At 32.7% G+C, this 18,764-nt stretch overlaps 1 protein-coding gene across 1 annotated transcript in view; it reads right to left on the reverse strand.

Moving 5' to 3' along the window:
• Window positions 1–417: 417 nt before the first annotated feature.
• Window positions 418–18,764, reverse strand: part of LOC145296932 (coiled-coil and C2 domain-containing protein 1-like) — a 178,449-nt gene continuing 160,102 nt past the window's right edge. Inside the window, exons 26-29 of the mRNA XM_080143136.1 lie at window positions 13,996–14,059; window positions 9,072–9,201; window positions 5,301–5,425; window positions 418–714 (exon numbers count right to left, since the gene is read on the reverse strand). Coding sequence (XP_079999262.1) covers window positions 673–714; window positions 5,301–5,425; window positions 9,072–9,201; window positions 13,996–14,059 — 361 coding nt within the window. The 3' untranslated portion in view covers window positions 418–672. The remainder of the gene's footprint in view (window positions 715–5,300; window positions 5,426–9,071; window positions 9,202–13,995; window positions 14,060–18,764) is intronic.

Consider the following 18,764-nt stretch of genomic DNA (forward strand, 5'->3'; position numbering starts at 1 on the left):
GTCGAATTGTATAAACTGATTTGTTGCTTAACAATCAGCTCTAAGTGACAATTACCTGAAGGTTGAAGGTTCAATCCTTACTACAAGTAATAATAAAGAATAACCTAACATTTCTACCCTGTTGTGGGTAATGGAACAAGGACAGCCTCACCTCCACCTTCTCTCTGGATTAAATAAAGAGTTTAGTCCCCAAGTTCAACTATTAGGTTCCCAAGTTAAGAAAAAGGTTGGAGGTTACACTGAGTTATAATGAATGTAACAATGAAAATGAGAATAGTAGTCCGAATATTACAGATTATTAATCCTCATCTCAAAAATTCTAAAGCAATTTTTTGATTGGTATACATTTTTTGTTGATAGACACTTTTTGTCAGCAGACATTTTGCTGCAGCTTTTTATGGAGTTGTGTTGTTCCTATTTTTTTTTTGTTTTTAAATAAAAGTTTATTTTTTCATAAAGTTCCATTTTTATTTTTTTCATAAAGTTCCATTTTTTTTTTTTTCAATTTTATTTTTTTCTCAAAACCTTTTAAAAATATAAGAAAATGAAAATCACAGTGAGTTTTGGCTATACACAAGAGATTCCATTGCTGCTGTGTATACACCCGACATACTATATACATGGATGATACACAAGGGAGGAAAGAGGGAGAGCCATTTCATCAGGAGAAACTCATCCGCAAATATCAGGAATCTTTGATTTTATCACTGCAATCTGGAAAAAATTAAATTAAAAAAATGAAAAAATTATTTTTTGGAAATCACAAATTTCAAATCCTGTTAAGAGGAATTATAATTAAAGAAAAAAAACAAAAATGTGTTCTTATACTTACACACACACACACACACACACACACACACACACACACACACACATAATAGCTGTACCTAACTGGCATGAAATTAATTGTTTTAGTTTTTAATTTGGATTTGTTTCTACATTTTAAAACTTACACAGAAAAAGATATGAAATTTAAGCTGTAAGGTAGACAACTCCTATTATATTCTTTAATTTAAAATATGAGTTATTCCCCTTTACATTATTTGAGGTATGCTTTTGATCAAAAACGCTGTCCACGAATGATATGTCACATAACATTTTTTAACATCGAAATGTATAAATTTCCAGATATTATTTTATTTCATGGCAAATTTTTGGATTTTCAGTGCCGAGTTAAAGAAAAAAAAAACTTGTTATATTTGTTAAAAAGATCATGCAGAAGAATTTTAAATTTATCTAAAGATTATTAAAGTTCTTTTATTACCAATCCTTCAGGTGATTATCTAAAAATATTTTATATAATTGTTCAAGCCAGACTAAATAATTTGAAAAAATAAATTGTAGCGAAATACGTTATAATATTGCCAATAACACAGTATAACAATCACAAATAACAATTGGCTAGTCAAATGCAAAATTTGACTTATCAGCTTAAATGCTATTTTAAATTCTTTGAGTGATCATCAGATGGCCTAAACACATTCCTGTGAATGCTTTGTTGACCTCCAGTTTCAGATAATCATTCTGCAGAAATTTACTGAAATGCACTTAGGATATTCCATTATGTAAGAGTTTAAATATTGTATATGTTCATTCTTTAAAAAAAAAAATTTCCCTAATATATTTTGTCTTTTTATTAAAAAAAAAAATTATTATTTAATGTTATTTTTTTATTTGTGTGCATTGCACTACCGCAATTTAATTATGTGAAACCAAAAATAAACAAATCATCAAATTGTCATCTGATGATCGCTCAAGGCACAAACCCGACGATCACGAGTGATTAGAAAATGCAGAATTTATTCAATTATTATGACTAGTGATGGAACGATTTCAATATTTTTCCTGATTCTGATACAATAACTGATTTCGTACTAAATTCCTGATTCTGATTCTTTATAAATCTAATTGTTTAACTAGAAGATTTTCCAGATTCTGATTAATCGTCCCAACACTAATAATAACGCTCTGTCTGTGAAGACATTGAGCACTGTATGTAAATGTAAATTTAAAATTTGGAGCAAGTTTTAAAAGCTAATACTCGCAACTATCGATACGAATTATGTTTGGAAAGTCGATGGCATAGCTTTGGGATTATGTTCTTTATATGTTGATAATGAAAATAATTCCCATAAACATAAGTCCAAAAATATTTGGTTTCTGGGTTATAGCTCACTAACATGTGTGATGCATGTGTGTGTGTGCTAGTGCACTGTTATTTCTATGTATGAAATAGATAAACACTATCCCTGTAACAGACTCACAGATAAAATAAGCCTGGGTCTGGTGTTGCTGCATACACCAATAAAACCACACAAAAACAGCACCAAGCAAATATCAAAGTTGTAAGGGTCAGAAGAAAAACCCGAGTGTCATTCAGTAGGGACTCCTTTAATAGCCAGCATAAATGACCCGGTCAGCATCGTGCTAACGTTGACCCTTTTTATTTCAAGTAAAAGAATACAACTGACCAAATACAGTTAAATAAACCAAAGACAATCTAAAGGAAAAAAATGTATCACAACAGAAATTAGATAAGTAATGGAGTGCTACACACACGTATAGAGCATAATTCCAAAACTTTAGCCATCAATTTGCCAAACGCCTCTCCATATCTTATCATATAAAGAAAAAAGATAAAGTTTGATTGGCTGTTCTAAAATTAATGTTAACAGAAAATTCAAATGATTTTTAATAATGGTCTACATTTTTCAAGAAATTTAATGCAATCATTGAAATTGTTCATTGATTCCAACTGGGAATCATTAGAATCCAAGTAGCAATTCCAATAGTGAGGTTAAATATCAACTTAGTTTATTACTATTTCAGTGTATGATTTGTTTATTAAAATTAATTTCCATCTGAGTAGGCATATTATATAAAACTTATCAGGTTAATTCTTCATTCAAAGTATTGTTTCTAATTCTATGAGCAGGTGCATTGTCATGGTGAAAAATTGTAGTTGTAAACACAGCATGTAATAAAAAAAATGCAATTAAATATTAACACAATCCACTTTTAATGCACTTTCATGTAGAGTACACACAATACACCTAGGTTTGTTACTTTTTCAAACACACACACACTATGATACTATGGTCAACCTGCGGCCATTAAGGAACGAAGTAAGAAAACAAAGTAGGAAATAGATTTATGAATAGACAATGGACATAGATTTGTTCTTAACATAAACAAATAGAGGTAAAGGTAGATTTGAATTCGGGTGTGACGAATTATGATAACAAAAGGACTGAACAATAGATAGAGATATATTTAGTTTTATGACACTAGAGAATGCCATGTAGTGTGACAGCCAAAGAGTTTTTAACAACAATAGAAACGATTTACAGACACCAAAGGTCAGCTTACTATTGACCGATGACAGTGTAAATCAGACTTTGGACTGACTACAGTTGAAGTCAGATCGTAGTTTGGGCCAGGTCAGGACAGCTTTGAGAGATGGGGAAATGAACTGAGGGCAACAGATGAATCCAGCCTCAACAGGATGTAGATATGAACCTTACTACGTAGACACGCTGACATACGTGTGAGGCAGCAGAGTGTGTTCTTCTTGTTTCTCCTTGTGTTTATTTTTATTTTATACTTGCGGTCCTGTGCGTCCTCATCGACAATCACCAGTGTGAAAAAAGACGACACGACCAAAACAACAACGATAACAGATGGAGAACAAGGCCACGGCACACAAAGTTAGTGGTCGGCACCTTGTCAGTGGAGCCACATGGTGTCATACATGCATACACACACATGGGTGTGTGTGGTTTTACACATTCAAAAAGTAGGCCTTATTAAAAAGCAGAAAAGGAAATGAGAATAGACATACAGTGAGAAATGGAATATTTTTTCATGTGATTAAAATGTAGGGAAAAAATAGTCTTCAAAAAAAAAAAAAGTTTTATCTATATAGAATAGATAAAAACAAGTTTTAAATTTACATCGGAAATTTTCTATTAACAGCCACAGTTTACAAAGAACCATTTTAAGGTGATTAATCACTAAAAATTAAATTTGTTTTTTTAGACAGTTAAATTCAAACAAATTCAACCTGTTTCATATTTGCAGTTTCTTCTTGATTTTTCCTATTGCTGATTTGCATTATCAACATGGGGTCTATGTTCATGTCAGGCAGCTTTAAACAGCAAATAATTTGTTGTACTTTTGTTTATTTGCAGGATTTTCTTGGGTTACTCCACTTTTCCAGGCGATACTGGAACATGGCTTCCACTAATGTATATTTCCTTCTGCTGATGATTCAATGACAAATCAAAAGCATTTGTGATACAAAACATTTTTGTTTAATATAAAAAAGATCATCTGTAAAATTAAAAAAGTAAACAAAGTTTGAATAAAACAAATTGTCATTGTTTTTAAAAATGTTTGCTTGAATGAAAAAATGCTGCCTAAATACGCAAACTTTATATATATATATATATATATATATATATAATATAAAGCTGAACGTCTGTGTGTGTGTCTGGTCACGAATAAGCTCCTATATGGTTGACTATTATGGAAAACTGATCACATATAATGATAGAAGATGTATCGAGACACAGGAATGGGTATGTCTGATCTGGCATAATGATGATTCATAAAAATTGTGAGATCTGCATACACACCTAGTCCACAAAGTATGAAAATAAAAAATTAAAAAAAAAAAAGTTTACAAGTGTTTTTGATATAGATGTACATAAGAATACTTTGATAAGTATGTTTTAACTTAAATAGGGATGGTATAATAAAATTGTGGGGTCTGCGTTCGCGGCTTGCTTCTACAGAATGGAAATAGGCACAAACTTTAAAAAATAATTTTCATATCTATCTGCGTAAGTATACTTTGATAATTATGTTTCAGTTTGAGGAAATATGGTATAATAAAATTGTGGGGTGTTCGTTCGTGCCTGACCTCCATAGAATGGAAATATGTCACAAAGTTTAACAAGGTTTTTTAATATAGATCCACAGAATATTGTGATAAGTGTTTCAGTGTGAACAGGTATGGTATAATAAATTATGGGGTTTATCTATTTTGTTTTTACTTTCATCATATTTTGCTTTGGTTTTGATACCACCAAATTCGAAGCTATCTCTTTACAACCCTTCCTTTTCATAACCTATTATACTTTGATAAATCAGAGTCGATTTTCTGTAGGCTGTTTTTGAACTCAGTCAATGACGGGTACTTTTGCTAGTATATATATATATATATATATATATATATAGAGAGAGAGAGAGAAAGAGAGAGAGAGAGAGAGAGTTGTGCTTAATTTTTATATGCTTACCTCTTTTTCTGCCAATTTTCGTTTTGTCAAGAGCAATCCTGCCTTCTGCATGTCTCCTTGTTTAGCAAACATTTGAGCATCAAGCGTGTATGCTCGGGCATCTTTCTCTAAATGTTGCAGGTATGCTGACAAAATAAAAGATAATATATATAAGTATGAAAATATATTCATGATAATTAACCTTAATTACCATAAAGATAAATATTTTTATAACTTACTACCTAGCTCTACTCACTATTGAAGTAAATATTGAAAATTCATACACATTATATCTCCTTGTAATATATGTGTATACATGAAATACGCACACACACACACACACATATATATCATTTTATAAATTCAAGATACTAACTTAGTCCATTACAGTTGTTTCCACAGACAGAGGAATTCCTTATCTGTTTCATCGGATGGTGAAAGTTAAAATGAAAAGGGAAGAGGATATGATGTTTTGGGGACACATGTGGATATTAAGAAAACAAGATATATATATATATATAGAGAGAGAGAAAAATATAATTAAAAAGAAATTACATACAAAAAGAGGAGATAGAAAAACCATGAACAAAATCAGTTTAATTAAAAAGTTACAGGTAAAGCGATTACGTATTTGAAATGGGTTAAAAGTGTATCAACAGAGCAGATGGTTTTTGGGGTGGTAAGGAAATTGAAAAGTTTCTGGGGATGTTATTCACTGCAGAAATGTTAACATACATCTAGTTGATTGTATTTTAAACATACATCCTATATAACTTATAAAAGCTTTGGAAGTTTTATGTTTAGGAAATTTCTATGGTAGACAATTAAAATGCATTTAATATACACCTATTTTTTACATTGGGTTTATGACATTTGTGTGATTTAAGTAAAAATTAAGAATAGTTAGAAGAATATATGGTTAATAATTAGGAAAAATGAAAAAATTTGGGGGGTTGAAAATTTAAAAAGAGATTTTGTTGGTTGGGTATTTAATGTGAAGGGGGGGGGGGTAAAAAATAAATGGGCTTAGTGTTATAGAGGCAAAAATTAAAAAAGAAGGGAGATATTTATAAAAAACTAACTAAACTAAAAAGTATAAAGAGACATTATAGAATGATGAGATTTAACGGTATTTACATAATACAAATGATTCAAAATAGTTTGGTTACAATACAATATGAATAATTAGAAGTGGAATGGTATAGAACAATAGAAAAGATTTAAAAGATGAGGAAGGTAGGAGCATTTAATGATGGGTAGTTTGTAAATGGTTGTAATTTATTTTATTAGTCATAAACTTAATGGGGGTTAGTTAATAATGTTAAAGTGTGTAATTAGTAGATTAAGGGAGTTATATTGGATGAACTTTTGGAGAGTGTAAATTGCTAAAGAGGTGGCATTTGTAGTATTTGCTAAGGGTTAATGTTTCAACATCAAAAGTTCAATTAATTTTCATATTTGGAGTTATTGATAAAAGAATTTTCTGTATACATATAGGAAATAGGGGGAGTGTAAAGATTAACTGTTACTAAATTTTTAGGAATTTCTCGATTAATTAAAAGTATGAGATTAAGAGTAAAAGGAAAGCAGAGAGAATTTCAAAGAATTAAAAGGGTTATCTACTACACTAGCGCTTCAGCCAAGCGTTGCCCGGGTGTTTGGAGGTGTATGTTGAGAAAAAAAAAAAAAAACGCTCAATTTTTTTAACTTTGACCCCTATTATGACCCCTTAACATTTATTGTTTTGGGCTCACATAAGATTATCAAGTTAGATCCAGGTCCAAGAAACCTATATCTGAAATTTCAAGTGTTTAGACCAAAAATTGTCGGAGGAGTTTGGTAGAGTTCTCAAAGGTCAAAGTGTTGAACTTTGGCCCCTAACAGCCAAATTTCTGTCCAAAAACGGATTACAAAGATTTTCTCAAATCTCAGTACCCTGTATATCAAATTTCGAGTCTGTAGACTGAAAATTGACAGAGTTATTGCATAGGAAAATGTAAACAGACATGTTCACTTTAATATATATAATAGATAATAAAATAATAAAATGATTGCACAAATTCCGCTCTGAACCAAAACATCGTAGGTTCGCAACAACAGATGCCACATACAAATTTATTATATCTACTTTATTAGCCACTATCTTATGTCATTCTATAAAAATATTTTAGATACATTTAGTCATTATAATAAAATCTTACGTTCCATCCTAGGAGCAACATCATCACAATCGCAATATCTTTTGATGTGGTAGTTCCTATTTTTCCCTCTAAATCTAAAGTCCTCTCACCACCAAGACTCATCACTGAGACTATATACGTACCTTGTAACTATTTTTCCCTAGCACCCTTCATAACTGGTTCATACACTCATATACGTAGCATTATCTTTCCAGTTACCGATTACAAAATAATAACTTCTCCCTCCAAAATATCCGGTTTTGCTCATTGGCTGAAAACTGACAGATCCATTATTCGGGAATACACAGCTTAATCAAAAAAACGAATGCATCAGACCTTCACAAACATTGTGTCTCTATAAACGAAGTAATCGTTTTACAAATATTAAAACAACAGCAACAAATATTAACTGCTCATATTCGTAAATTTAGGTAATAATACACTTACCATTACCTACATAGACAGTGTCACCAAAAAATTAACCCCCTTAAAAAAAAAAAAAAAAAGACATCCCTGATACAAACAAAAGTAGCATTTACAGTTAGCATTGTTTTCTTTTTTACTTCAATTCTGTTTTTTATTTTAATTTATTTTGTAACGGGTCGCTCCCTTGCATTTTTTTTTTTTTTTTTTTTCATTTTTTTACTTTGAACTCTTTCCAGCACCCCCCCCCCCCACCTCCAAAAAAAAAATATACAATCCCTTGAGGAAAATAAAAAATTAACAATCACAGTTAGGATTGTTTTTTTTTCATACTTTGATTCTTCTTACCAGACACTCCACAATGCTATCTTTGTTTTTTTTCTTTACACAGTTAACTATATTGTCTGACTAACATTTAATGATAACCGTAAATCGACATTTAATCAAATTCTTCTTATGTATGATTTGGAAGCCTTTAAACTGTTTACTCTTAACTATGTGTGAATGTGTGTGTGTGTGTGCATGTATGTGTGTGAGTTTTTTGTGTGTGTATCCATGTTTCTGTGTAGTGTGTGCATGCTTATTTTTGTGTGTGCGTGCGTGTATTTGTATGTTTTTGTGTGTGTGTGTGTGTGTGTGTCTTTTGCTCGTGAGTGTTTGTGTGCGTGTTTGTTTGCATGTATGTGTTTGTGGATTTTTTTGTGTGTGCGTGTTTTTTGGTGTATGCTCCTGTGTTTGTGTGTGCATATTTTTTCTGTGTGAGTGTTTTTTGTTTGTGCTTTTGTGTGTGTTTCCATGTTTGCATGTGCGTGTGTGTGTGCATGTGTTTCTGTGTGAAGTTGCTGAGGAGGTGGGATATATTGCTTGCTGAGAGAGAGTATCAAGAAATCAGGGTTTCAGTCTATGTGATCTCCACAGAGCTGCCACTATCCTTTTCAGCAATAGGATAGTGGCTCTAAGGAGGTCACATAGACCGGAATCTCGATTCATCCTTGTAATCCAAAACACGTTGTATATGCACAAGCTCTACCAATAACTACTTTAGTACTGAGCACTATTGAAATAGAGATATTCCAACTTATCAGTAGCAATAGGTAAGTAAATGTTCAACGTATTTGACATTCTGTCAATGCTGTAGAGGTCAGATGCAGATTATATATAAAATGATAAAATTTTGGTCCCCACTCACCTTTAAAAGCAACTTTTCCTCCCGCCTTAAGAGCACTGTGTTGTTTTTCTACTTTTTCTTGTAAAAGGTTACTTTTGTGTGAAAGCGTTTGCAGTTGGGAAGCTGTTAGGCTGTCTTTCAGGTGGCAAATCTGAAAAAAAAATAAAAAAGAAAGAAATGGAAATCTAATATATATAAAAGTCAAAATGTGTGTGTGTTTGTATGTCTTCCAAAATCTTTAGACACATGCGACAGATCCTCACGAGATCAGTATTGTTTTGAAGCTCGATCCTTCGGATGACAAATATTGAAAAACTGGCCAAAAACATTCATTCCTTCACCCTCAACTGGGCAGTTTTCTACAAGGAGGGGTCGCTTTTTTTCGCCAACATTTCCGCAAGTTATCATCAGCATTGGATTGACTTCACTTAATTTCAACGTTCTCAACTTTTGCTTGCGCCATGGACGCATCGGCAAAGACATTACGTCCCTCCCCCCTTCGCATTACAGGCCTGCCTGCCTACTACCACTATTATTTTTAACAACTCTCTCCACTTAAACTGCCTACTGTTGTTTTGATTTCCCCCCACCGCTACTACCATTTTTTACCCCCCCCCCGGGTTTCTTACTACACCACCTACACACACCCGGGCAACGCCGCTAGTGAAAGAATAAAATATAAAATGTAGAATACAAGAAAGCTCTTCCAAAGACATGTTTTATAATGTCATGCAAACACGTCAGACTAATCAAATCAATGTTTGAACAAATATATTCTTTTTCACCTCAAACAAGGCGGATTGCCACTTCGACATAAGGGGCTACTATTTCCAACCATGTAGGGAAATAAAGGGGATGTCGGTTTGCATTACATTTAAACTTCTGCATGTCAGTACAGTCAGGAAAGCAGGAAGGGAATTTCAAAGTCTAGAAGTCTGAGGAAAGAAATTATTAGACTGGAAGGCTTTCCAGCATCTAGGTACTTCAACAGTGAAGGGGTGGGATTTTGTTGCTAAATCGGTTTGTAAGGAGTATTTACGTCAAGAGGGTACAAGTGCTTTGAGTTTGTCAGAACACATTTCATTAAAATACTTGTAAAATAGCCATAGAGATGCAATATTGCGTCGATGGAACAGGTTTGGAGCTTAGTTGATTATTTACATAACTAGATATGGATATCATGGAGAAAGAAAAAAAAACTGATTCGAAAGTTGACTTCAGCAGACTTCCACCAAGCCAAAAAAAATAAAAATTTCAACCAAATTAAATGTCAACACAATTTAGATTCAAACATTGTATTTAGAGAGTGCAGACCTCCAACAAAACAACTGACAAAATCTATTCTCTAAATTTTCTGGCTATATATATATATATATATATATATATATATATATATATCCTATCAACATTTGATGAAAAAAAAAAAAACCAACAAAGTGATCAATTGTAAGCTTTGTAAGAGCTAATATATATAAAAAAAAAAGAAAAGGTTTGTTCATAAAACCCTGGCTTGCCTAACAGGAACTGTAAGGTACAGTTTTTAAATAATTATTATATATATTATTTAAAAACTATGCCTTACAATGTCTACACTAGGCTTTAAATTCAATCGTTTTTAGTTTTTTTTTTCAGAACGTTGTCTACATACACTATATTAAGAGTTTTTTTTATTTTTATGATTTTGCAAATTTTAAAAGATTGCCATTTCATTTTATCAACATTTTTCCTTCACCAAATCCTTTTTATTTCAAGGAAAGAAAAAAATCTCTCCAACTGGTTTTTTCCAAGGAACACATATCTGTTTCTGATGCGTTGTTTGGTGGACTTCTGCTATTCAACCAAACATGTGTAAGACATACTACATAAACACATGAAAAAATACTATAAGTGTTAAATAAATTTTTTTTTAGAGTTAGTTATATATATATAATATATATATATATATATATATATATATATATAAAATGAAAATTACAATTGAATTTACCAAAATGATCAAAGACGGTAAAGTTAAAGTAAATTATAAATATTAAAGAATTAATATTTATAAAATTATCTCAGCCAGATATAAAAGCTTGATAAAACCAAATAGGAAATAGAGCTTATAAACAATAATTATTCTTTATACATACAGACGCAAGGTTTCATGCTTATGCAATCATCAGTGTAGGAGGTGACAATTTCTATCTATTCAAGAGTTAATCTCAGCTCTGAAGTCACCTTTTGCTCCATTTGCTAAACTTTTACCTCATGGCCACTAAACAATTGCCAAGGGGAAGAAGGGAATTAAGAACTATTAAACGTCGAATTTGGGCGAAGACATTCAACAATCTAGAGTGTTCGAGCAAGCAGAAGTCATGAACGTTGCATAAATGCTAGTTGGCTGTCTTTTAGTTATTCGTAGACAGTGCCCATCCTTACGTATTCTTAAAGGAAGTTGATAATTAAACAATTATTATTCTTCATACCTACACACACTAGTGTTTCATGCTTACGTAATTATCAGTGTAAAAGGTGACAATTCCTGCTGGTCATGATACATATATATATATATGTGTGTGTGTGTGTGTTTGGTTCAAGAGGAATAAAACAGGACTCAATAATGTTTATAAGAGAATATAATATATTATATGTAATCTTATATAGTGAAAATATCAGACAGTGATTTTTTTTTTTAATTTTTTTTTTTTACAAGGTGGTCACCACTTATCAAGGCCCGGAAGCCACTCAGGGATAAGGGTTATTGTAAGTACAGTACGTTAGTGTGGATATTTAAAGTGTCTACTTAAGGGGCGGTTCATCTGGAATTTGTTTACGTTGGACTTGAAGACATCCAAGTTGTAGTCAGGAGGGAAGCAGCATTTGGAGGAGAAATGAGAAATCTGTTCTGTTTGACTAGGAATATCACACAAATAACTTATTCAGTAATCAAACAATGAAAATATGGAACAATGACACTTTTCATAAAATTTAGATCAAAAATATATAATTTTTTTCTTTTTTTATTAATGTATAGTTTATGCCTTATTATTAATTAGTTTTGAATTTAATTTTTATATTCTAAATCATCTCACCAGGCAGGTCTTAATAGATTGATTGTATGTCGTCTGCTGGTTACTTGACACAAGTTCAATGCAATCTTTCTTGCTAAATTATATCCTTATTTTGGCATTCACTAAAGAATGTTGCTGATTATCTCATTTTTAAACCTCAAACAGTGATCAGCAAATCTGTGGGGTTTTTTTTGTTCTCCCTTTGGTCACAGCCGAGATATAAGGAAAGTATTCATAAACAATTTTTTTTTTTTTTTTTTTTAATACATGGGATTCACCACTTATCAAGGCCCAGGAACCATTCAAGGAGAAGGGTTACTGAGCGTATAGTAGTCAATGGGATAATATCGTAGTAATAATTTGTCCTGGGTATGCCACTTTGGATACCCTTGGGCAAGGTATTTGTCTTTCTCACTCCAGCAGAACTCATTTTTCACAGACCATCCTTTTTCTGCTTACACCATTTACCATACTAACACTATCAACTACTTATGCTTCCCCTCTCCAACCGTTCTGGCCAATGAAGTCTTGGAGAGAGTTAAGTTACTCTTTAATTGCCCCTACTTCCAGGTCCACTCTCACCTGGAGTAATAATATATGGAAGAACAACATCTGTGTTAGATAAAAACCATTAGGTTCTTATTTAGAAGTTGACTTGATTAAAAAATATATATATATATAGAAAATACAGAAAAATCTTTATGATGTATGTACCTGTCACCAAACGAAGATGTCATATTCCAAAAATCACGTAAATTGATCAAATATTTTTTAAGCTAAGAAAATCAAATTTTATCATCAAGCGAGATGTCATTTTCAGATCCTTCATGTTTTACAAACAAGGGGGAGACAACTAAATGTGAATTATGAAGATCAAAATCAGCCTTGGAATGGATGCAATTTATTATTAAAAATCACTAAAAATTGTAAAAAATTATATTTTTATACAAAAAATAAAAAAAACTACTTGATTAATCTATGTGATTTTTGGAATATGACATCTTTGTTATGCGATGAGTATGTACATCATAAAAACTGCCTGTATTTTTTTTTTTTTTTTTTTTTTTCATAAGGTTGCATTCTAAATAAGCACGCCAGGTATTATTTACAGACTATTTACAAAATATTCATATCCAAAACGCATTAATCTGCAAAACAATTGTACACAAATTATTTCGTACGGTATCAGCATTAAACGTCCAATGAAGGTTGACCTGTAAAAGTCAATAACCAGCCATGCATCTCCAAAAGCGATTCTGTCAGTCGGTGATGCTTTTATTTGAAATTGCATTCTTGTGTGCATGAAAAAAAAAAAAAAGGGTCACAAAAATGCAAGTTCTTTTTTGCATTTTTTATCTCTCTCTCCTACACCAAGACATGTAGCACAAAGGTCGGAAAGTGGGATTGAAGAATCAATACCTGGAAATTCTCATCGGCATACACCGATTAGAGGCACCAATTAGCTATAAACTAACCCCTTCTCAAAGAAAGAAGGCAAAAACTAGGAGAATGAACCTCTTCAAACAGCACGGGAACAGCATCATACTGCAATTAACAGGGAAACAGTAATTAGAAATGGTTAATACTTTGTTGATCTTGGTGTCGAGGGAACAAGTTTCATGGATTCTTTTTTAAATTTCATTGTTGCATAACATGCAAATACTTTTGAGTGACCCATGATTTTATTTCTTATTTCTAAAGAAAGAAAAGAAAAGAAAATAAAGATAAAATAAAAATAAAATAAACTAAATGAAAAAAAAAAAAAGAAAAAAAAAAACGTCCAAATCAAACCAGATATGATTGCTTTTATCAAAAATAAAATAAAATGATGTCATAAGGGGGAGGGGGCGATATTCACAATTGTTAAATCTCAGGAGTGAAATACAACTCACCTGTTTGTCTAGTTGTTGTTTCTCATACTTAAGAACCTCCATTGATGTGCTGCCAGAACTGGCTCTAAGAAAAAAAAATACATATACTAGAATGAGAAAGTGATCAGAATCTTTACTGTGAAATATTTTCAGGGGTTATAAAACAAAATTTACAAAAGTTGGAAGGAGGTTCACTAGGGAGTCACAAAAATATAAAAATGGTGTATTTTTTTTTATTGTATAATTATTTTTTTTTACATTAGTACTGTAATAATCCATTTCTTCTGTTATTTTTTTTAATCTAATCTTTACAAAATAGTTGCTTTGAGTTCTTCAAATTGTAAACTTTAAATTAAGGTCCATTTTCATCAACTTGCTTTTCTATTTTTCGTTTCTTTTTCTGTAAGTGAATGCCGTTTTCTATTTTTCGTTTCTTTTTCTGTAAGTGAATGCTGTTTTCTATTTTTCGTTTCTTTTTCTGGAAGTGAATGCTGTTTTCTATTTTTCGTTTCTTTTTCTGGAAGTGAATGCTGTTTTCTATTTTTCGTTTCTTTTTCTGAAAGTGAATGCTGTTTTCTATTTTTCGTTTCTTTTTCTGGAAGTGAATGCTGTTTTCTATTTTTCGTTTCTTTTTCTGAAAGTGAATGCTGTTTTCTATTTTTCGTTTCTTTTTCTGGAAGTGAATGCTGTTTTCTATTTTTCGTTTCTTTTTCTGGAAGTGAATGCTGTTTTCTATTTTTCGTTTCTTTTTCTGAAAGTGAATGCTGTTTTCTATTTTTCGTTTCTTTTTCTGTAAGTGAATGCTGTTTTCTATTTTTCGTTTCTTTTTCTGTAAGTGAATGCTGTTTTCTATTTTTCGTTTCTTTTTCTGGAAGTGAATGCTGTTTTCTATTTTTCGTTTCTTTTTCTGGAAGTGAATGCTGTTTTCTATTTTTCGTTTCTTTTTCTGGAAGTGAATGCTGTTTTCTATTTTTCGTTTCTTTTTCTGTAAGTGAATGCTGTTTTCTATTTTTCGTTTCTTTTTCTGGAAGTGAATGCTGTTTTCTATTTTTCGTTTCTTTTTCTGGAAGTGAATGCTGTTTTCTATTTTTCGTTTCTTTTTCTGGAAGTGAATGCTGTTTTCTATTTTTCGTTTCTTTTTCTGAAAGTGAATGCTGTTTTCTATTTTTCGTTTCTTTTTCTGGAAGTGAATGCTGTTTTCTATTTTTCGTTTCTTTTTCTGGAAGTGAATGCTGTTTTCTATTTTTCGTTTCTTTTTCTGGAAGTGAATGCTGTTTTCTATTTTTCGTTTCTTTTTCTGGAAGTGAATGCTGTTTTCTATTTTTCGTTTCTTTTTCTGGAAGTGAATAAGTTTCATTTTGCAGAAAAAATACTTTGAATTTGTATTAATTTTTTTTTTTGCAACATTACTTCTGATCTAATTCTAAAGTAAAAGCTATAAAGAAAGTCCCCCCCACGTCTTGAAACAGCCTTTGCAATGTCTTCAAATGTTTTTGTTCCAATTCATGTTGCCTGTGAATGTGAAGCTGAGGAATTTGAACAATAAGCTTCCAGATGGGATGTTATTAGTCATGGCAATCAGTAGATAAGGTTTTTTATAATTGTTAAAGGAAAGAAGTTTTGTCTTAGTAGCATGAAATGTTACGATCCATTTTCATCCCCATTTTACAACTAGGGGTCATTTTCTAGGGATTCAGACATTACCTTGGATATGCATATATTAGTTTTTCCCTCCTATAAAGTATACGTACATACACCCACATATGTAAAAAGGGACAGACCCCAGTAATTAAACTAGATAAGTTTGAAAATGATATTTGGAAAAGGTTAGAATCGAACGCAGTAAGAAAAGTTAAAAAAGAATACATATTGAAATCTTAGGAACGTAGAATGATTGTCATTGTTCTTGCAAATAACTAAATATTATTTATGTCAGAGTTAGATATGAACAATGCAGTTTAGAAATAGTGATTAACAAATAGGTTATAAATGAAATAATTCATTTAGGAATTTCTTTGTTACCAGTGGCGTGTGGATGCAGGTGCAAAGTGCACGTGTAATTTGAAACGTGAGGGAGTCCTATTGTTTGTCCATGCCTCTGACGTCATCAAGAAAGGAGATTCCCAATATATTGAGACAGGGTTCGAATTAGAGACAGTCAGAGAGCGCCTTAGAGGAGAGGAGAGTCTAAGACTGAGAGCTGACGCCCTCTTGGAGGCGAGAGTGGGGGAGGGGGAGATAGGACGATGTAATTGTAAAGGCTTGAAGCCCTGAGTGGCTGGTATGAATAAAAGGATCATCATATATTTGTAAAAAAAATGTCTTCATCGTTGTCATTACAACTGAAAGGTAAACGTGTTTTGTCTATCATCATCTGTGAATGAACTTTGTATAACTCTCTCCACGTATTGTGTCTCCACCACCGTCATCAATAATGTATCCCCTTCTGATGAATTAAAAGAACCATATAAATGTCTCTCCAAGTCCGTATTAATATATATACACACGATATATGCACACCATTATTTAATACACACACAGAGGGTGTGGATATAATTCACACTCTAGGAGAAATATTTGCGGCACTGATTCGTAGCCGAATGGTGAGAGCTGCCGACTGTCAATGCGGCGGTTGTAGGTTCAATCCACGGCTGGGCAAAGGTGCTTGTCTAGCCGCACTGATGAGTTGTGATACAACAAAACAGTACTGTATGTGGATGACAAAGCCCCCCTCTTTGGGTTGAGCACTTTGTAAATATATTTGCACCCGACGCGTATTTAAAAGCGATTAAGCGAAGCCCACTATTAATTTGTTTGTAAACAAGCTGATGGTTCGAGTACTGTGCGACGGGAGGGTGTGGATATAATTCACACTCTAGGAGAAATATTTACGGCACTGATTCGTAACCGAATGGTGAGAGCTGCCGACTGTCAATGTGATGGTTGTAGGTTCAATCCACGGCTGGGGAAAGGCGTTTGTCTAGCCGCACTGATGAGTTGTGATACAACGAAACAGTACTGTATGTGGATGACAATATATATATATATATATTTCTCCCAAAACTTCTGGCCTTGATGGAGGGTAAACTAAAACTAGCTGCTATGGTTTCAAATGATCTGAAATAACAACAAGGGGAGACTTGATTCTAGATATTTCTCATATGTTATATCGCCCCCTCTTTTGGAAATAGGGTACGATTATGAATATCTCCAGTATCAAATAATCCTTTTACACTGTGAAATTTACTTTATGTATGAAAACCAAAGAGGGGAGATATAACATATGAGAAATATTTGGAATCAAATCTCCCCTTGTCTATAATTTCAGATCATTTGAAACCATAGCAGCAAGTTTGAGTCTCCCTCTCCATGAAGGCCAGAGTTTTTGGAGAAATAGCAGATATTTTATAATTCATATGCGAAACTAGAAAAACAAATGACTATTAAACATTTTTTGGCTGTAAAAAAGTGCCAAAAATAGGCTCTAGATGACGGATGATCAGCTTAATGTGCGGTCTTAAGGGCAAATGTCACATAGCCCACTACACAATTCAGGCCATTAACTTTCCAACGAGACTTCATTTGTTAAATTCTGATCAATAGTCGCTGAGATTTGGAACTTATCTCACTACCAAACTGCCAAAAAAGGTGGTATATATATATATATATATATATATATATATATATAGATATCTCTTTACTTGTAGCCAAATTGAATATTGAAATGCTCATATCTTTGGATGTATCGGACAAAGCTAAACGAAAATTTGCAAGTTTTTGAAGATTACGATACTATTCTATTGTTAAAATTTTATAACAATTGGTAAAAAAGAACCTATATTTTTAACCAATAAAATATGCCCATATTTGACTACATTTGTATATACAGTGCCCTGGCAGGCAACTTCAATTTTGCTGCTTCGGTTATCTTTGCCAGACCACTAAATACAGAGTGAAACGATAAATTAATCGCCCTAAAAAAAAAAAAAAATAAAAAATAAAAAAAAAAATAAGAAAAAAAAAACAAAAAAAAAACACTACAGCTTTACTTTAAAACTTATTGAAAAAAATCAACTCGGGTAACTTGATATGTAGTAGAGCTGGCATCTGTTCAATGTAGCCACCTTCAGCCTCAATCACCACCCCAATATGGGTTTGGAACTGGGAGCATGCCTTTTCAACAAGCACCAGTTGGAGCTCAGCAAATACTCAGCAGATGGTGACAATCAGGCTGGTTTTGGTGTTGTGGGAGGTCATGTTGGTGATGTTCTCGATGAATGTCCAAACAAAGTAGTACAATAGCTCAGGTCAAAGGAGGAGGGGGCCAGAGAGAGAAGAGGACAACTACTCCTGAAGCCATGCCTGGGTCTCTTTGGACTTGTGGGCCAACGCCAAGTCCTGCCAGTGGCCACCTGATTGTACAAGGGGATCACCACACTATTTAGTACATCCAGGTACACTTTGGTGTTGACTTTCAAGCCGACTTTAAAGGTATGAGGTGGCATGATGTGACCCTCACTTGAAACCACACGAAAGACCATAACTGTGGCCGGAAACTTTGTTGAGCTGTGCCCTTAAGTATTGAACAATCCGGATTCGCATTTTGAAGGTGCTGGCAATGGTCCTGTTATCATAATTTTGATTGGTAGAGAGTATGAGTTATATAGCGACACATCTCCAATCTCGCTCGCTGAACATTGTTTCACTTTCAGACATGATAGAAGGCTCCTATCACTCTTTGGATTTGTACACAACTGGCTATCCTATCACTCTTTGGATTTGTACACAAC

Source organism: Euprymna scolopes, chromosome 17 (assembly GCF_053919585.1).
Source record: "Euprymna scolopes isolate OS-2025 chromosome 17, ASM5391958v1, whole genome shotgun sequence".
Taxonomy (NCBI): domain Eukaryota; kingdom Metazoa; phylum Mollusca; class Cephalopoda; order Sepiida; family Sepiolidae; genus Euprymna; species Euprymna scolopes.